Source organism: Phalangium opilio, unplaced genomic scaffold, assembly GCF_054372755.1.
Source record: "Phalangium opilio isolate 3A_F unplaced genomic scaffold, DU_Popi_V2 ptg000115l_1, whole genome shotgun sequence".
In the NCBI taxonomy this organism is placed as follows: Eukaryota; Metazoa; Arthropoda; class Arachnida; order Opiliones; family Phalangiidae; genus Phalangium; species Phalangium opilio.
In genome coordinates this window covers 104436-125537 of record NW_028324210.1, presented here as the reverse complement: position 1 = coordinate 125537, position 21102 = coordinate 104436, and the positions used below count along the sequence as shown (strand labels likewise).

Sequence of the window (21102 nt, the reverse complement as noted above, 5' to 3'; positions counted from 1 at the left end):
TTTAGCTTCGTTAAGCTTCGTCAAGCTTCGCTTAGGTTCGTTTAGCTTCGTTTAGGTTCGTTTAGCTTCGTTTAGGTTCGTTTAGGTTCGTTTAGGTTCGTTTAGGTTCGTTTAGGTTCGTTTTGGTTCGTTTAGCTTCGTTTAGGTTCGTTTAGGTTCGTTTAGGTTCGTTTTGGTTCGTTTAGGTTCGTTTAGGTTCGTTTAGCTTCGTTTAGCTTCGTTTAGCTTCGTTAAGCTTCGTTTAGCTTCGTTTAGGTTCGTTTAGCTTCGTTTAGGTTCGTTTAGGTTCGTTTAGGTTCGTTTAGCTTCGTTTACCTTCGTTTAGCTTCGTTTAGCTTCGTTTAGCTTCGCTAAGCTTAGCTTCGTTTAGCTTCGTTTAGCTTAGCTTAGCTTAGCTTAGCTTCGTTTAGGTTCGTTTAGCTTCGTTTAGCTTAGCTTAGCTTAGCTTAGCTTAGTTTAGGTTCGTTTAGGTTCGTTTAGGTTCGTTTAGCTTCGTTTAGCTTCGTTTAGCTTCGTTTAGCTTCGTTTAGCTTCGTTTAGCTTCGTTTAGCTTCGTTTAGGTTCGTTTAGGTTCGTTTAGGTTCGTTTAGCTTCGTTTAGCTTCGTTTAGCTTCGTTTAGCTTCGTTTAGGTTCGTTTAGGTTCGTTTAGCTTCGTTTAGCTTCGTTTAGCTTCACTTAGGTTCGTTTAGGTTCGTTTAGCTTCGTTTAGCTTAGCTTTGCTTCGTTTAGCTTCGTTTAGCTTCGTTTAGCTTCGTTTAGTTTCGTTTAGCTTCGTTTAGCTTCGTTTAGGTTCGTTTAGGTTCGTTTGGGTTCGTTTAGGTTCGTTTAGGTTCGTTTAGGTTCGTTTAGGTTCGTTTAGGTTCGTTTAGCTTCGCTTAGCTTAGCTTCGTTTAGCTTAGCTTCGTTTAGCTTCGTTTAGCTTCGTTTAGCTTAGCTTTGCTTCGTTTAGCTTCGTTTAGCTTCGTTTAGGTTCGTTTAGCTTCGTTTAGGTTCGTTTAGCTTCGTTTAGCTTCGTTTAGCTTCGATTAGCTTAGCTTCGTTTAGCTTAGCTTAGTTTAGCTTTGCTTAGCTTAGCTTCGTTTAGCTTAGTTTAGCTTTGCTTAGCTTAGCTTCGTTTAGCTTCGTTTAGCTTCGCTTAGCTTCGTTTAGCTTAGCTTTGCTTCGTTTAGCTTCGTTTAGCTTCGTTTAGCTTCGTTTAGGTTCGTTTAGTTTCGTTTAGCTTCGTTTAGCTTCGTTTAGCTTCGTTTAGCTTCGTTTAGGTTCGTTTAGCTTCGTTTAGCTTCGTTTAGGTTCGTTTAGCTTCGTTTAGCTTCGTTTAGGTTCGTTTAGCTTCGTTTAGCTTCGTTTAGCTTAGTTTAGCTTCGCTTAGCTTAGCTTCGTTTAGCTTCGTTTAGCTTAGCTTAGTTTAGCTTAGCTTCGTTTAGGTTCGTTTAGGTTCGTTTAGCTTCGTTTAGCTTCGTTTAGCTTCGTTTAGGTTCGTTTAGCTTCGTTTAGCTTCGTTTAGGTTCGTTTAGGTTCGTTTAGCTTCGTTTAGCTTAGTTTAGCTTAGTTTAGCTTAGCTTCGTTTAGGTTCGTTTAGGTTCGTTTAGGTTCGTTTAGCTTCGTTTAGCTTCGTTTAGCTTCGTTTAGGTTCGTTTAGGTTCGTTTAGGTTCGTTTAGGTTCGTTTAGCTTCGTTTAGGTTCGTTTAGCTTCGTTTAGCTTCGTTTAGCTTCACTTAGCTTAGCTTCGTTTAGCTTAGTTTAGCTTTGCTTAGCTTAGCTTCGTTTAGCTTAGTTTAGCTTTGCTTAGCTTAGCTTCGTTTAGCTTCGTTTAGCTTCGTTTAGGTTCGTTTAGGTTCGTTTAGGTTCGTTTAGCTTCGTTTAGGTTCGTTTAGGTTCGATTAGCTTCGTTTAGGTTCGTTTAGCTTCGTTTAGCTTCGTTTAGCTTCGTTTAGCTTCGTTTAGCTTCGTTTAGGTTCGTTTAGGTTCGTTTAGGTTCGTTTAGGTTCGTTTAGGTTCGTTTAGCTTCGTTTAGCTTCGTTTAGCTTCGTTTAGGTTCGTTTAGCTTCGTTTAGCATCGTTTAGGTTCGTTTAGGTTCGTTTAGGTTCGTTTAGGTTCGTTTAGCTTCGTTTAGCTTCGTTTAGCTTCGTTTAGCTTCGTTTAGCTTCGCTTAGCTTCGCTTAGCTTAGCTTCGTTTAGCTTAGTTTAGCTTTGCTTAGCTTAGCTTCGTTTAGCTTCGTTTAGCTTCGTTTAGCTTAGCTTTGCTTCGTTTAGCTTCGTTTAGCTTCGTTTAGCTTCGTTTAGCTTCGTTTAGGTTCGTTTAGGTTCGTTTAGGTTCATTTAGGTTCGTTTAGCTTCGTTTAGGTTCGTTTAGCTTCGTTTAGCTTCGTTTAGCTTCGTTTAGCTTAGTTTAGCTTAGCTTCGTTTAGGTTCGTTTAGGTTCGTTTAGCTTCGTTTAGCTTCGTTTAGCTTCGTTAAGCTTCGTTTAGCTTCGTTTAGCTTCGTTTAGCTTCGTTTAGGTTCGTTTAGGTTCGTTTAGGTTCGTTTAGCTTCGTTTAGCTTCGTTTAGCTTCGTTTAGGTTCGTTTAGGTTCGTTTAGGTTCGTTTAGGTTCGTTTAGGTTCGTTTAGGTTCGTTTAGCTTCGTTTAGCTTCGATTAGCTTCGTTTAGCTTCGTTTAGCTTCGCTTAGCTTCGCTTAGCTTCGCTTAGCTTAGCTTCGTTTAGCTTAGTTTAGCTTTGCTTAGCTTAGCTTCGTTTAGCTTCGTTTAGCTTCGTTTAGGTTCGTTTAGGTTCGTTTAGCTTCGTTTAGGTTCGTTTAGGTTCGATTAGCTTCGTTTAGGTTCGTTTAGCTTCGTTTAGCTTCGTTTAGCTTCGTTTAGCTTCGTTTAGGTTCGTTTAGGTTCGTTTAGGTTCGTTTAGGTTCGTTTAGCTTCGTTTAGCTTCGTTTAGCTTCGTTTAGGTTCGTTTAGCTTCGTTTAGCATCGTTTAGGTTCGTTTAGGTTCGTTTAGGTTCGTTTAGCTTCGTTTAGCTTCGTTTAGCTTCGTTTAGCTTCGTTTAGCTTCGCTTAGCTTCGCTTAGCTTAGCTTCGTTTAGCTTAGTTTAGCTTTGCTTAGCTTAGCTTCGTTTAGCTTCGTTTAGCTTAGCTTTGCTTCGTTTAGCTTCGTTTAGCTTCGTTTAGCTTCGTTTAGCTTCGTTTAGGTTCGTTTAGGTTCGTTTAGGTTCGTTTAGGTTCATTTAGGTTCGTTTAGCTTCGTTTAGGTTCGTTTAGCTTCGTTTAGCTTCGTTTAGCTTCGTTTAGCTTAGTTTAGCTTAGCTTCGTTTAGGTTCGTTTAGGTTCGTTTAGCTTCGTTTAGCTTCGTTTAGCTTCGTTAAGCTTCGTTTAGCTTCGTTTAGCTTCGTTTAGCTTCGTTTAGGTTCGTTTAGGTTCGTTTAGGTTCGTTTAGCTTCGTTTAGCTTCGTTTAGCTTCGTTTAGGTTCGTTTAGGTTCGTTTAGGTTCGTTTAGGTTCGTTTAGGTTCGTTTAGGTTCGTTTAGGTTCGTTTAGCTTCGTTTAGCTTCGATTAGCTTCGTTTAGCTTCGTTTAGCTTCGCTTAGCTTCGCTTAGCTTAGCTTCGTTTAGCTTAGTTTAGCTTTGCTTAGCTTAGCTTCGTTTAGCTTCGTTTAGCTTCGTTTAGGTTCGTTTAGGTTCGTTTAGGTTCGTTTAGCTTCGTTTAGGTTCGTTTAGGTTCGTTTAGGTTCGTTTAGCTTCGTTTAGGTTCGTTTAGGTTCGATTAGCTTCGTTTAGGTTCGTTTAGCTTCGTTTAGCTTCGTTTAGCTTCGTTTAGCTTCGTTTAGCTTCGTTTAGGTTCGTTTAGGTTCGTTTAGGTTCGTTTAGCTTCGTTTAGCTTCGTTTACCTTCGTTTAGCTTCGTTTAGCTTCGTTTAGGTTCGTTTAGGTTCGTTTAGGTTCGTTTAGGTTCGTTTAGGTTCGTTTAGCTTCGTTTAGGTTCGTTTAGCTTCGTTTAGGTTCGTTTAGATTGGTTTAGGTTCGATTAGGTTCGTTTAGGTTCGTTTAGGTTCCTTTAGGTTCGTTTAGGTTCGTTTAGGTTCGTTTAGCTTCGTTTAGGTTCGTTTAGCTTCGTTTAGGTTCGTTTAGATTGGTTTAGGTTCGTTTAGGTTCGTTTAGGTTCGTTTAGCTTCGTTTAGGTTCGTTTAGCTTCGTTTAGCTTCGTTTAGCTTCACTTAGCTTAGCTTCGTTTAGCTTAGTTTAGCTTTGCTTAGCTTAGCTTCGTTTAGCTTCGTTTAGCTTAGCTTTGCTTCGTTTAGCTTCGTTTAGCTTCGTTTAGCTTCGTTTAGGTTCGTTTAGGTTCGTTTAGGTTCGTTTAGCATCGTTTAGCTTCGTTTAGGTTCGTTTAGGTTCGTTTGGGTTCGTTTAGGTTCGTTTAGGTTCGTTTAGGTTCGTTTAGCTTCGTTTAGCTTCGTTTAGGTTCGTTTAGGTTCGTTTAGGTTCGTTTAGGTTCGTTTAGCTTCGTTTAGCTTCGTTTAGCTTCGTTTAGCTTCGTTTAGCTTCGTTTAGCTTTGTTTAGGTTCGTTTAGCTTCGTTTAGCTTCGTTTAGCTTCGTTTAGTTTCGTTTAGTTTCGAAACTAAACGAAACTAAACGAAGCTAAACGAACCTAAACGAACCTAAACGAAGCTAAACTAAGCTAAAGGAAGCTAAACGAAGCTAAGCTAAGCTAAACGAAGCTAAGCTAAGCTAAACGAACCTAAACGAACCTAAACGAACCTAAACGAACGTAAACGAACCTAAACGAACGTAAACGAACCTAAACGAACCTAAACGAACCCAAACGAACCTAAACGAACCTAAACGAACCTAAACGAACCTAAACGAACCTAAACGAACCTAAACGAAGCTAAACGAAGCTAAACGAACCTAAACGAACCTAAACGAACCTAAACGAAGCTAAACGAAGCTAAACGAACCTAAACGAACCTAAACGAACCTAAACGAAGCTAAACGAAGCTAAACGAACCTAAACGAAGCTAAACGAAGCTAAACGAAGCTAAACGAACCTAAACGAACCTAAACGAACCAAAACGAACCTAAACGAAGCTAAACGAACCTAAACGAACCTAAACGAAGCTAAACGAAGCAAAGCTAAGCTAAACGAAGCTAAACGAAGCAAAGCTAAGCTAAAGAAGCTAAGCTAAGCAAAGCTAAACTAAGCTAAACGAAGCTAAGCTAAGCGAAGCTAAACGAAGCTAAACGAAGCTAAACGAAGCTAAACGAACCTAAACGAACCTAAACGAACCTAAACAATCTAAACGAACCTAAACGAACCTAAACGAACCCAAACGAACCTAAACGAACCTAAACGAACCTAAACGAACCTAAACGAAGCTAAACGAAGCTAAACGAACCTAAATGAACCTAAACGAAGCTAAACGAAGCTAAACGAAGCAAAGCTAAGCTAAACGAAGCTAAACGAAGCTAAACGAAGCTAAACGAACCTAAACGAACCTAAACGAAGCTAAACGAAGCTAAACGAACCTAAACGAAGCTAAACGAACCTAAACGAACCTAAACGAACCTAAACGAAGCTAAACGAAGCAAAGATAAGCTAAACGAAGCTAAACGAAGCTAAACGAACCTAAACGAACCTAAACGAACCTAAACGAAGCTAAACGAAGCTAAACGAAGCTAAACGAACCTAAACGAAGCTAAACGAACCTAAACGAACCTAAACGAAGCTAAACGAAGCTAAACGAAGCTAAACGAAGCAAAGCTAAGCTAAACGAAGCTAAACGAAGCTAAACTAAGCAAAGCTAAACTAAGCTAAACGAAGCTAAGCTAAGTGAAGCTAAACGAAGCTAAACGAAGCTAAACGAACCTAAACGAACCTAAACGAACCTAAACGAACCTAAACGAACCTAAACGAACCTAAACGAACCTAAACGAAGCTAAACGAAGCTAAACGAAGCTAAACGAACCTAAACGAACCTAAACGAACCTAAACGAACCTAAACGAAGCTAAGCTAAGCTAAACGAAGCTAAACGAAGCTAAGCTAAGCGAAGCTAAACGAAGCTTAACGAAGCTAAACGAAGCTAAACGAACCTAAACGAAGCTAAACGAAGCTAAACGAAGCTAAGCGAAGCTAAACGAAGCTAAGCGAAGCTAAACGAAGCTAAACGAAGCTAAACGAAACTAAACGAAGCTAAACGAAGCTAAACGAAGCTAAGCTAAGCTAAACGAAGCTAAGCTAAGCTAAACGAAGCTAAACGAAGCTAAACGAAACTAAACGAAGCTAAACGAAGCTAAACGAAGCTAAGCTAAGCTAAACGAAGCTAAGCTAAGCTAAACGAAGCTAAACGAAGCTAAACGAAACTAAACGAAGCTAAACGAAGCTAAACGAAGCTAAGCTAAGCTAAACGAAGCTAAGCTAAGCTAAACGAAGCTAAGCTAAGCTAAACGAAGCTAAACGAAGCTAAACGAAGCTAAACGAACCTAAACGAACCTAAACGAAGCTAAACGAACCTAAACGAACCTAAACGAACCTAAACGAAGCTAAACGAAGCTAAACGAACCTAAACGAACCTAAACGAACCTAAACGAACCTAAACGAAGCTAAACGAAGCAAAGCTAAGCTAAACGAAGCTAAACTAAGCAAAGCTAAACTAAGCTAAACGAAGCTAAGCTAAGTGAAGCTAAACGAAGCTAAACGAAGCTAAACGAACCTAAACGAACCTAAACGAAGCTAAACGAAGCTAAACGAAGCTAAACGAACCTAAACGAAGCTAAACGAAGCTAAACGAACCTAAACGAAGCTAAACGAAGCTAAACGAAGCTAAACGAACCTAAACGAAGCTAAACGAAGCTAAACGAAGCTAAACGAACCTAAACGAAGCTAAACGAAGCTAAACGAACCTAAACGAACCTAAACGAACCTAAACGAAGCTAAACGAAGCTAAACGAACCTAAACGAACCTAAACGAACCTAAACGAACCTAAACGAACCTAAACGAACCCAAACGAACCCAAACGAACCTAAACGAACCTAAACGAACCTAAACGAACCTAAACGAACCTAAACGAACCTAAACGAACCTAAACGAACGTAAACGAACCCAAACGAAGCTAAACGAACCTAAACGAAGCTAAACGAAGCTAAACGAAGCTAAACGAACCTAAACGAAGCTAAACGAAGCTAAACGAAGCTAAACGAACCTAAACGAACCTAAACGAAGCTAAACGAAGCTAAACGAAGCAAAGCTAAGCTAAACGAAGCTAAACGAAGCTAAGCTAAGCAAAGCTAAACTAAGCTAAACGAAGCTAAGCTAAGTGAAGCTAAACGAAGCTAAACGAAGCTAAACGAACCTAAACGAACCTAAACGAACCTAAACGAAGCTAAACGAACCTAAACGAACCTAAACGAACCTAAACGAACCTAAACGAACCTAAACGAACCTAAACGAACCTAAACGAACCTAAACCAACCTAAACCAACTTAAACGAACCTAAACGAAGCTAAACGAAGCTAAACGAACCTAAACGAACCTAAACGAACCTAAACGAACCTAAACGAACCTAAACGAACCTAAACGAACCTAAACGAAGCTAAACGAAGCTAAACGAAGCTAAACGAAGCTAAACGAACCTAAACGAACCTAAACGAACCTAAACGAAGCTAAGCTAAGCTAAACGAAGCTAAACGAAGCTAAGCTAAGCGAAGCTAAACGAAGCTTAACGAAGCTAAACGAAGCTAAACGAACCTAAACGAAGCTAAACGAAGCTAAACGAAGCTAAGCGAAGCTAAACGAAGCTAAGCGAAGCTAAACGAAGCTAAGCGAAGCTAAACGAAGCTAAACGAAGCTAAACGAAACTAAACGAAGCTAAACGAAGCTAAACGAAGCTAAGCTAAGCTAAACGAAGCTAAGCTAAGCTAAACGAAGCTAAACGAAGCTAAACGAAACTAAACGAAGCTAAACGAAGCTAAGCTAAGCTAAACGAAGCTAAACGAAGCTAAACGAAGCTAAACGATGCTAAACGAAGCTAAACGAAGCTAAACGAAGCTAAACGAAGCTAAGCGAAGCTAAACGAAGCTAAGCGGAGCTAAACGAAGCTAAACGAAGCTAAACGAAGCTAATCGAAGCTAAACGAAGCTAAACGAAACTAAACGAAGCTAATCGAAGCTAAACGAAGCTAAACGAAGCCAAACGAAGCTAAACGAAGCTAAACGAAGCTAAGCTAAACGAAGCTAAACGAAGCTAAACGAAGCTAAACGAAGCTAAACGAACCTAAACGAAGCTAAACGAAGCTAAACGAAGCTAAACGAACCTAAACGAACCTAAACGAACCTAAACGAAGCTAAACGAAGCTAAACGAACCTAAACGAACCTAAACGAACCTAAACGAACCTAAACGAACCTAAACGAACCTAAACGAACCTAAACGAAGCTAAACGAAGCTAAACGAAGCAAAGCTAAGCTAAACGAAGCTAAACGAAGCTAAACGAAACTAAACGAAGCTAAACGAAGCTAAACGAAGCTAAACGAAACTAAACGAAGCTAAACGAAGCTAAACGAAGCTAAGCTAAGCTAAACGAAGCTAAACGAAGCTAAACGAAGCTAAACGAAGCTAAGCTAAGCTAAACGAAGCTAAACGAAGCTGAACGATGCTAAACGAAGCTAAACGAAGCTAAGCGAAGCTAAACGAAGCTTTGTTTAGCTTCGTTTAGTGGGGGTAACAGCAGGGGGTAACAGTATGGAAACAGCAGGGGGTAACAGTATGGAAACAGCAGGGGGTCCCAGCAGGGGGTAACAGTATGGAAACAGCAGGGGGTAACAGTTTGGAAACAGCAGGGGGTAACAGCAGGGGGTCCCAGCAGGGGGTAACAGCAGGGGGTAACAGCGGGGGTAACAGCAGGGGGTCACAGCAGGGGGTAACAGTATGGAAACAGCAGGGGGTCCCAGCAGGGCTAACAGCAGGGGGGTCACAGCGGGGGATAACAGTATGGAAACAGCAGGGGGTCACAGAAGCGGGTAACAGTATGGAAACAGCAGGGGGTAATAGTATGGAAACAGCAGGGGGTCACAGCATGGGGTAACAGTTTGGAAACAGCAGGGAGTCCCAGCAGGGGGTAACAGTATGGAAATCGCAGGGGGTAATAATATGGAAACAGTAGGGAGTCCCAGCAGGGGGTAAGAGTATGGAAACAGCAGGGGGTCCCAGCAGGGGGTAACAGCAGGGGGTAACAATATGGAAACAGCAGGGGGTCCCAGCAGGGGGAATAGTATGGAAACAGCAGGGGGTAACAGTATGGACGCACCATAGAACAGCATAAAAATTTAATAAAACCGCTTAAAAACAATATAAAACAGCATAAATACACTATAAAACAGCATAAAAACACAATAATACAGCATAAAAACACAATAATACAGCATAAAAACAGCATAAAACACAATAAAACAGCATAAATACATTAAAACACAATAAAACAGCTTAAAAACACTGTAAAACTGCTTAAAAACACTATAAAACAGCATAGAACACTATAAATCAGCATAGAACACAATAAAACAGCATAGAACACAATAAAACAGCATAAAAACACAATAAAACAGCATAAAAACTCAATAAAACAGCATAAAACACAAGAAAACGGCATAAAACACATTAAAACGGCATAAAACACTATAAAACGACATAAAACACAACAAAAACGACATAAAGCTCAATAAAACAGCATAAAAACACAATAAAACAACCTATAAATAAACTAAAACAGCATAAAAGCACATTAAAACAGCATAAAAACAGGATAAACACACATTAAGCAGCTTAAAAGAGTTGGTGGGTTAGCTAAACGAGTGAAATGGTGGGTTAGCTAAACGAGTGAAATGGTGGGTTAGCTAAACGAGTGAAAGGGTGGGTTAGCTAAACGAGTGACAGAATAGGTTAGCTTTTTTAGAATAGGTTAAACACAATAAACAGCATAAAAACACAATAAAACAGCCTAACACTATAAAAGAGTATAACACTATAAAAGAGTATAACACTATAAAAGAGTATAAAAACACAATAAAACAGATTTAAACCACCAATGGGTATTTTAATATTTATAATATTTAAATTTAAATCACGATAAATCAGCGTATAAACACAATAAATACTATAAAACACCATAAAAGCACCATATAACAACATAAAAACACAATGAAACACTTTATTTAACAATATAACACGTCATCCAACAATAAAACGCGTTAACTAACAATTAAACACCTTAGCTAAGAATAAAACACGATAACTAACAATGAAACAGAATAGAACACGCTAACTAACAATAAAACAGAATAAGACCTGTTAACATCGTAAGTATAAACTCGACTAGAATCATTCATAAAATCATCTCAACTCTAATCGCTGCTGACAAATCTTTAATTTACTTTTAAAAAAAAACTACATTTTGGGACTTTACCCTTTTAATATTTGAGGCGCCGAAACGTTAACACGCCATTGAGTTAAAATAAAATTTTTTTATAATTTGATTGGAAAAAATCGCCTAGAGTCACTCGTAATAATCGATCAGCAGATTGAGAATAATCGCTTGAAATAGGGACCAGATTTGGGGTAATTGCGACAACAGTACAACTGTATACATTTATCCCCAACACATCGTGATTCAGAGACCTTTCACACTGACGATATCATCGGGATTCGAAGTCCAGGGCCGGAAATAAGAAAAATTTCTTATAGGACATGTGTCCAGTGACCCCCCCGTTTGACTGCAAAATTTATAGGACATTGTCCACTGGAGTGTGCAAAAATAGTGTTGCATCTTCATAGTAAAGCTAGCAAAACTTTGAAAAATTTATTGGTCAAACTGTCTAGTGACCCCCATAGTTTTTAAAAAAATTATGGGGCATTTTAAAATTTTATTGGACAATGTCCAGTGTCCTGTGCTTATTTCCGGTCCTGATTCGAACCCGGGCCCACCAGTCAGCGGCTACATTCTCGTCAAAAGTACAGTACCGTGATTAATTGCGAAGTTTAATTATAAAATACAACGGCTCTCATTAAAGAAAAAGTGAGACGATGGAATTTCCTCAAATAGCTAAAATTTTGATACGAACCGGAAGGCCCGAGCTCTTATCTATTTGCCCGGGTCGTTTATTTTCCATTGGCATTGGTATTGATCGATAAAGGAAAAGCGAAATCCATATAGACTCTTCTTTGGTCGCGGAACACTTCGACCCAGCTCTTTTTCACGCCTCATTTACTCGTTCTTTTTTTTCTTTCAAACTTTTATTTCTCGTCTCGTTTTCGCGGCATTCCTGCCTAGAAGTTAACATTAGGCGAACCGCTTTTCTCAGAGCAGTCTGCTCTCGTTTCGAGTCCCGTTAAAGTTCAGCTAGCCCCTAACTGTTATCCCCGATATTAGAAAGGTGCCCGTCTATATAATGTCTAGGGTTAGTCCCCCTATTATCGGACACATTTTAAAAAATTATGGTTAAATGTAAGGAAATCACAGAAAACCTTTGAAAAGTTTATGAAATATATATTTTGAACGTTTCTGCACCTAATGGTATAGAAATAATTCCAAAAGAACGATCTAATATTGTCCCAATCATGGATTTTATTCGGCAAGTATCGTACCCTATTATCGGCTATTTGGATGTTGATTCGGACACCCATGTTCCATTTATCGGACGCCTATACATCCAACTCGGACACTGGGATCTCAGAATCGGACAGTGGGTCTTTGTAGCCCGGACACTGGGATCTCAGAATCGGACAGTGGGTCTTCGTTATCGGACACTGGGATCTCAGAATCGGACAGTGGGTCTTCGTTATCGGACACTGGGATCCCAGAATCGGACAGTGGGTCTTCGTTATCGGACATTGGGATCTTTGTATCGGACAATGGTTCCTCAATTGGGACACCAATTTTTTTAACAATAAAAGACCCGTGAAAATTGTTACTTCTCTGACACTTCTGGACCCATTCTGAACATCACTAACCGCTTTAAGCATTAAATATTTACAATCCCTCTCTTATTGTAAGCCTACGTTAAATATTTGTCCTTAAAACGTGTTTGAAAGCTGTCCGATAATAGGTTTTCTCCATTAGATACGATTCGCGTTTTATTTTCATGTAAAGAAACCTAGAACTAACTGTTAAAGTAGCAATTTATAGAAAAAGATTCGGGCTTTACAGCCATACACATAACTTATAATTGGCTTCTATTTATATACCTCAAAACACGATTTGAAAATGGGGGGAAGAATTTTTCCGGCCCCTCAATTAGTTTTAATTAATCAAAAAAATTGGATATCTGGTTCGTTCGCGCTTTCCTCCTCTGACATCGCGCCCCTTCTCTGTTTTTACATGCAACATACAGATTTCGACACCCTCTTTAAAACTAGGTAACTTTCAGTGTTCCTTTTTTCCCCGGCAGTTTTATAAACAACTTTTTAAAAATGTGTCCGATAATAGGAGCGTCCGATAATAGGGGGACTAACCCTATATCCCTAGTCTTCGGGCTTGCGAAAAGCGACTTCTTTAAAGATTAGGCCTACCACGCGTGAGTTTCTTCGCTATATCGGAAAGAATCTAGAATATTTATTTTTCGTTGGAGCAACGAAAAGCAATGGACTAAAGGATTTCAACTTTATCCGTAACGGCTAATAGGAATCGCGCAATGATTTTCCTGCCGTAACACGGAAGAATTCTTCCGCTTAATTTAAAATTAATTAATTATTGACTTGATCTTTGTCCCGATGTACACTTCGAAGGCGATGGTAAGAAAGAACAATAAGAGTAAATGAGTAGGTACTTACTAAAAGCGTGAAGTTGGACGAATGAGAGTGAGGGACACTTTCCGTGGACGTAAGTGACGTCGCACTTGTAAGCGCCTTCGTCTTCGACGCTGAGCGATTTGATTCTCAGGTAGGCGGCATTTTCTTGTAAAAGAAACGAAGCCTTTTCGGGGTCCATCAGTTGACCCATCGGCGTTTCGTACGAATCGCTGTATAAATAGACGCGTTTCCATTCCGTCGAAGTGTTTTTTGTCCAAGTAATAAAATATACTCTTCCGCACGATGTCACGTTCACGTCACAGGGTAACACTACGTCTTCTCCCACTCGACCACCGATCGTGTACTCTCGACCTAAACCAAAATATACACATCTTAGTTTAAACAATGCAAATTATTAAATTAATAAATTAATAATAATGAAGATGGGGGTTTTGGGGTGGGCTTATCGCCTTCGAGCCACTCTAAATTACCAGAAATACTCAGATCAAGAAAGCAAGCTTATCGATAGCGCGCGTCCCGTCCGACGTTCGCGTTTAACCAAAAAGCCACAACGAAGATAAATTCTTTACTTCTAGAGCGGCACTGATAAAGAAATGAAATGGTAACGCGCCTTAAAGCGTAAGGCCCGTTTCGCCTTATAGATAAGATACCCCTGGGGTACAAAAAAAAAGCGCCGAGTCTGATACGGAGAACAAGTGATACCCCGAAAATGGAAGCTATAACCTTTCTTCGCTTTCCGTTGTTTGAGTCCCTGGTCTCTCGTGTGACATTCCCATACACTCTTGACCTTTTCTTTCTTTCACTTCGTCCCTAATCCGTCGCAAAGTACAGTACCATTCCGAAACCGTTAGATATTTAGAAACTGGTGGTGCTTTTGCGTTCCGTGTCGCCCCCATATCCAATTATTAAGGGAAGCTATTACCGACCGCAGACCGTATACACCCGTCTTGAAACCGGGGAAAATATATAGGAGAGTTAAAGCTCCTTTCAGACAGAACCTCGCGAGAGTCGCTTCACCCGAGGAAGTTGAGGCTCGTAAAACAAAAGAGGTTGTCACCGAACAATACGAATAAACTAACGTGTAAATAAAGACTACTTCAGACGGTTCAGTTGCCTTAATGAATTAATGTAAGATTTGGGTTCAGCGAAACATCTTTACATTTTGGTAACTGTCTGAGCAGGACTTAAGAAAATCGAGTGATGACGTCATTATACGTATCTCCCTTTATTGGACTAATTTTCGCCGCTGATTTCGTCCCCCGAGTGTATACAGAGAAAAAGTAGTTCACTCTTCAGCTAGGCCTAGTTTGGCGGCGTAATTGGCTCTAGGCGACTAGCTCCTTCGGGCTATTATATCCTGGGACACGAATATCAACAATGTCCTTTTAAAGAAGCTTTTTTTTATCCTTTCGCAATTACCCGAAAACTATCTCGTTACTTAATATTTTTTCCTGGTAAATAGCGGCTTTAATAAGAGGGAAAAACTAGGGCTCCGTTTAGATGGAATAATTCCAACGCAATTTGTTCAATAAACATTCCAAATTTCCTGGGGGTTTTTAAGCGACCTCGTTAACGCCAAGTTTGATAATAATAATAATGGGCACAGGCCGTCTAGTATTTACTAACCTCATTCCGTTTGAGTTTGCGATTGCGCTACTTTGAAAATCATTTTTTGAGGATTTTTGGGTGGTTCGAGGACCACGTCGGTATTATCTTTTATCAGTGTACGGGAAAAGGGTTACGTTTCGTTTTATCCCGTAGAGAAAACAGTAATAATAATTGTTTTTCTGTTATTTCAGTTGGGATTATCTATAGCCTCTTGGTTTTCGCGAAGCCTCGGGAGTAAAAGTCCGAATAACCAACTTTCCCTCTTCATGAAGTTACAATTGAAAAATAAAGAGAAAAAAAGCGGGAAGGCGGGAGTTTTACCGAAAGAAAGAAGAAACGGACGTAGGAAAAGTTATTTTTATGGTCGAAAAACAGAGCTAGAAATTGTTTTACTTCACCCCCGAAAATAACCCTTTTTAAGAAAGTTGCTCCTGAAACGAAATTGTAGTTGTAAGGGTGTAACAGTATGGCGTTTATCATTTGCACGAGCTTTTCTAAACTCTCACGGGCTTTCCTAAATTCCCACGAGCTTTTCTAAACTCTCACGAGCTTTTCTAAACTCTCACGAGCTTTTCTAAACTCTCACGAGCTTTTCTAAACTCTCACGAGCTTTTCTAAACTCTCACGAGCTTTTCTAAACTCTCACGATCTTATCCAAATTCTCACGGGTGTTTCTAAAGTCTCACGATCTTTCTTTTCTAACTGTTGGTGAAAGGGTTTCTAGGAAGCTAATGATCGGAGAGGAAACACTTCATTGTAAGTTTGTTGAGTTAAATGCGGGTCTTTGGCATCTTGTCTCCTTTTCATTCTCGCTTCTTCCTCCTCGGAGTTAGTGCCAGCGGAGACGGAATGAAAGAATTTCTCTTATTTCTTAGAGTTTCCTCTAAAAAAGGAAGACGGAAAATCCCAAAAAACTCGCTCCCAAAGAACTCCGAAAGTAAAAAAAAAAAGATAACTCGTAGTATATAGCGGCGGGTTTCCGTATCTTAGCAGAAAAATCTTCGCTAATATATTTCGGGCACGTACCTAGTGCTCGGCTCTTTTTAAAGGCGCTTCCCACGCTCGCTAAGGAAAAACTCTCGGAAATACGGTCAGCCGGGTGGGCTGCAGCCGCCGCCACCACTGTTGGCCCAAGAAAAATCCTTGGATTTGAAAAGAAGCGAAATTTCATTCCAAAGCTTTCGAATTTTTAGCGGGTTAATCCTATAACGGGCTTTGCGAGTTTCTTTTTTAAGTTTTCTTCAAAATTAAACTCGTTCCTAATCAACTTTTCGTGACACGATAACTCGAGGGTTTGTTCCAAATACAATAAAAATTGCGACTCTTTTAAAAGTTTTAACTAGTGTGCAAGGTAGGTGCGGATTACTACCTAGTAAACCCAACGAAAGCGCGCTACCTTATCAAAGTAAAGACGAGTTTTCTAAAATAAAATTCACAATAGGGTCAGCAACCCTAACTTGGAAGTGTTTTCTTAAAATCGTTATAACTTAAGTTTGGCACCTTCGAATGAATACTTCGAGGGCTCATTTTGTAGACTGAAAATCCCTCTATTCATCAAACACGGTCGCGAGACTCTATCATAAAATCCAGAGAAGATACAACCGTAATTAGGCAAATAACGAATTTAGGAAAAATGAAGGAAATTATGAATAAATTGAAAAAAAAAGCGGGAAAAACCGTGGGTCCTGGAAATAAGCTTTCAGGTCGTCTTGTTTTTCCCGCGCGTATTTCACTCACGCGCGGCGTCGAAATATATATAGATTGATCGTTCTCACGTTTTTCTTTGCCGCTCTTGACAAATGTTTCGAACGAAAATTCCTTCCCCGGTTCTTTCTTCGACAACTCAAACTTATAAACATTTTGAAGGCAAAACGGGGTTTTACTAAAACGAAAACGATAGTCTAGGGAGTCGAATAAATCCAAGATAAAAACCGTAAAAGAAAAAAGTAAGGATACATATAACCTATTGGAGTTTCAGATAAAACTTGGGGTATAACGTTTTAAACGGTTCGATACAGAATTACAATTGCTTTCTTACGTCTTACCTCTATCTAAATCAATTTTTATTCAGTAAGCATAGGTGAAAAATGCCAATGTAATCAAGGCGTATCTGTTTTTTCAAAGAGAATCGCGAGTTTTACGGAGAATACGTTAATCGCGCTATTAGCGTATAGCTAACCCCTTTTATGGACTGGATACAGAAGGATATTAGTATGTAAAAACATGTAAATTAGGTGTAATTAGCTAGGAAAGCCTTTGTCCAATCAGATGGCTCATTTAAAGGACCTATGAAGCGTCTCAATCTTAAGGTATATACGGAATAATTTCGAATAAGATCGAGTCCAGCGTTACCTTCTCTTTAATAAGTACTCTCGTAAAGCTACGGTAATACTCGTTTTAACATAACGGGGGACGGGGGGTTCGTAGTTTAAATTTTAATGCCGCCAGATTTTTATAGTTTCCGGAAGAAGCTTGGGTTTTGGGCCGGTTACTAGGGCAGGAGGCGGTGGCGAGGCCCATCACTTCTCCTTCTCTCACATTTTCTCTTTTAATTAAGGCTAATCTCTCGTTGTTTGCCTCAAACGCTTTTGGAAAGCTTCAGCTCGTAAATTTTTATTAGTTTGATCGTCCCCGACTCTTCCCCGATACTCCGTTTTCAATTAGGTTTTAATCGTTCTAGGTCCACTACGTTTTAATTAATTTCAATTTCGCTTATCTACGTAAGCGCGTATTTAAAAATATTCCTAGAGCTCGGAATTTAATTTATCACGGAATAAATTATTATTTATTTAGAAATGTTGGTGCTTCTTGGGTAAGCCCGCATTTAGGGGTGAAATATTACGCGTTAAGTCTATGAGCCCCTGTAGAAATGTTTTTCCCCGCTTACATCAGACCTTGCTGTATCTTTCCCGTCATAATATAATCTTAATAAATTAATATATAAAGTAAATAAAAGTGACTAATGACCAACGGAATTTGAAATTAGCTTTGCGAAGATGGTCATTTTTACTAAGAAACCTACACTTTCCTTACTGAAGAGTCGAAGCAAGTTTCAACCGATTTTCCTATAGACGGACTGCTAATAAACGATAAAAATATAGAAAACTGGTGGAAATGCCCCTCACAATGTTTGCAAATAGAACATTTTAGAAATAAACAAGAATACGAACCAGATAATATCCGTGAGCAGTTAATCTTGGAGATACTGGTCAAGAGCAGAGCGGTCAGCGAGAAAAATAACCACCGTAAATTGAGGTTGTTCAAACGAGTCGCGACATGACGCGAGGTAAATCCCACCGTGGTCGCGTTAACATCAACACCCTGACCCGTAATCAAAGCTGAAGATGACGCCGAGCAGTTTGACTTGTCCCGAGGATACACGCTCCTTGGACTCGTTTCGAGCCGGATTTGGGGCAACCGGTTATCCGTAACAACGCTAACTTCTTTACCACCCGTCATATTTCGAAGGTAAAAGAACCTTTATGGCGATTGCAACTTGGTTAATCCGGACGACAGTAAAGAAGGTGGTCCATTTGGGACCCGACAACGGGACGTTGATGACTTTCGTCGCATCCCGGTTGAGCCACGCACCGTTTCGTCACCGTTGTTGAAATTATAAACAAACTCGAACACTCGCTTTGTAGAAACTCCGGTCACGTACTTTGATTCATAAGTTAAATCCCGTCGGTGTGGTTCTGGGTTGAGATTTCTCTTTGAGAGAGACGCTGAAGAGCGAAACGGAAAACGCGAGTTTTGAAGCTTGATAGGACGACGCTACGATCGTATGTGCGCTTTTCTCGCGCCGGACTGAGGTTTTATAAAATGCCAGTCAGGAATGGAGTCTTCCTGGAACAGGCTGGCTCCCGGCGGCCGGAGAGCGGGAAAGGAAACGCTAGACCTAGCGGTGACGTAGCGCCCTCTCCACCCAGAAACGAATACTAAAAGGAAGACGAGCGAAGGAGCTGCTGGGAAAAAATTGGTTCAGACTGCGGAATTGGACCATCTAGTCTGAGTTTTCTCTCTCCCTCTCTCGACGTCGGCGGGCCCGTTTGGTTTCAAGCTTATCCCAAAAGAAAACATATAGGTATATACTTTGTTGATACTGATGTCTTTGTTTTAAGAGTTAACAGCCTCCGTGGGAAAACATCTACTACAATTGATATTACTTGGTGACGATCTTCTAATTGTTCTTAACATAGTTCGAAAGTAAACAAATTTCAAAAAATGTAATTTAAGTTGACTCGTTAGAGTAGTTCCGACGATGTAGCGAGATAATTCTGGTAATGCAAAGCCTCAAGGGCAGTTTTCTTCCGATACATCTTTATGGGCCGTTGACGTTCCATTCGTCATTTTAGCGGGCCAGCAACGCCAAGAAAGATTCTGTTCTTGGCATGGCTAGGGGGGTGGGGAGGACAAGACGAGGGGGAACGCCATCACCTCGGCCCGACTTTCTTGTCGAAATCGTGTCAAAGGTTTGATTTAGTCACCGATAGGCCGGGCCATCTTAGCAATATCTCTTTCCTCACGCGCATTTGCCCAAAATGACAAAAATTGATTTCTTTCCATCGTCAGAAGTATATAATTATTACTCAGAGTGAAGTATTCGAGTCGTGATTGTTGACTCTTCTGAGATTTGTTCGAAAGGGCCATCATTTGAAGTAAAAAAATTACGATAGCGACACCTCTCTGATAGAAATCTTATACACTTCTAGTTGTTATATATATGTTTATATAAATTTGACGCTGGTGGCTTCAGCCTAACGTTGCTCGCGTTCCCGGTCCACCCTTCCAAAAAAATGACGGAGAAGTCCATTTTCATTTCATTTTTCAAATCCAAGAAAACGTCTTGGAAAGTTTTATGTATTTTTTTCTTCCCCCGCATACCCTTTGGCCCTTATAGCGAAGGATATTCCGATACCAGAGTTTTAGGATTTCTTTAGACTCGAAATATATTTTAAAGACGAGTCTATAATTTAGTCAGTACATACAGGGTGTTTCCGATAAGTCTGTCATAAAATAAAGGAGGGTGTTATCTCCGAGTTAAACTAAGTGGAACGTGTCACCTGAACACGGGCTCCCAAACATTGATTGGCCCCTAAAACCAGGTCTTCAATCTTAGAACTTTAATGAACCTTTATCTAACAGAAGTGTCTACTATTAAATGGGTAGCGTACGCTGCCAGTGTTTTCCCCCGTCGAATCAAAAGCCCAGCAGCAAAGCAACGCGAGAGCTTGTTAGTTTAGTCGATATTAAAATTCAGTTTTTCGGATATTCAAATTTTTCGCATTTTCCAAAACCCAACATTAAAAAAAGAAGAAACTCTATAGAGCAGCGGCGGCGGCGACCTTTTTGCTTAGGTTAGTTTTGAGAATTCGAATGAATTAACATATTGGGTTAATGGAAATAATTCTAGGGAGTTTTAAAAGAAAACCTTGTTGAAATATATGTTTCGCGAAAATTATCAGAGCGGAAATTTAGAAAAAGAATTCATTCAGAAATATTTTTCGTCTCCTTTTATCTCTTTGTTTAAATTAAAGTTTGCGTAACTTATGCTAATCTGTCACATTTTTCTAAAAGAAAACCTTGGATATGGCCAACGGAAAAAGATACCAAAAAAATAATAAAAAATAAAATAAAGATTGGAATAGAGTTCCTTAACTTCCTTTAGATGAAATCCTACTAATTGGGAAGGTTCTAAATGCGAAATGGGGTAAGTTTCAGACACCACGTCACTGGGGACAGTAGAAAACTCTATAAATTAGCGCGGAAACCAGTTGGAGCCGGGTAATATCCCCGTTTAATCCGTTGCATATTGAAATGAAAATTAGGGTTAGCGTTGTCAACGAACCCCTCCCCCTCCTCTCTCTGTTGTATAAAACATACCCTTATTGATTGGCCCTATTTTAAATGAGCGAATGCTTTCGATGGGGTCCTTAATTACGCTGTCAAATGACAATGTCTCGACCTATATCTCCCTGGGATACGATACGGATTATTGGTTATAATTAAATTCTGACTAGGCGAGCGAGTGTTCATGGCATAATTCCGAGGCTGGGGAGGTCACCTTCTTGGGTTATTTTCCTCGTGCCAATGTGCACCGCTAGAGGCAGCTAGCATCCCTTTGTGTTGGTTTCGACGCGAGTAATTAACGAAATGGTCTATTAGACTAGATAAACTTAGTGAAATTAACGAATATAAGTTTCTGTTTTTAGATTAACAAACTAAAAAAAAGTGTATTTTGAAGCGGCGGTATTAATCATAAATTATTCCGAGTGGACGCTGACAAGTAACAAACCTTAAGGCGCCATTCGGAACTCGTCTTAATTCTCCACACAAAATATTCCTCGGTAATTTAACGGCATCCCTTATATCCCTTTTTAATTAGCTGTCGTCTTGAAAAATTACTCGCTTATTTTTATCACCTAATGTCGCGAAAATTGATCGTCCTTATATATATAACCTTACTTAGGTTATAAATAAATATATTTCGTCGCTCGGGACAGAGCCAATAAACCCCTACGAATAAAGACACCTTTTTCCTAGGTTCTCCCGCCTTTGGGCTCTATTGGTTGCGCTAGCTTGGACAAAGGATTATAAGGGCTAGATGGGACACCATCCGTTTTGGTGTTGGTGAAAAAATATAGAGAAGGGCGGGAATGCGGGTGAAAAACGGCTGGGAGATGCGTAAACATCGTGTCGTGGCAAAAGAA

At 39.9% G+C, this 21102-nt stretch overlaps 1 protein-coding gene across 6 annotated transcripts in view; it reads right to left on the bottom strand.

Annotated features, from left to right (window-relative positions):
- Positions 1-19281, bottom strand: part of LOC149623043 (B-cell receptor CD22-like) — a 65153-nt gene extending 45872 nt beyond the window's left edge. For all 6 annotated transcript variants that reach the window (XM_089853485.1, XM_089853483.1, XM_089853486.1 and 3 more), the window contains exons 1-2: positions 17563-19281; positions 12806-13135 (exon numbers count right to left, since the gene is read on the bottom strand). In XM_089853485.1, the coding sequence (XP_089709611.1) occupies positions 12806-13135; positions 17563-17851 (619 nt within the window). In that variant the 5' untranslated portion in view covers positions 17852-19281. The remainder of the gene's footprint in view (positions 1-12805; positions 13136-17562) is intronic.
- Positions 19282-21102: the final 1821 nt, after the last annotated feature.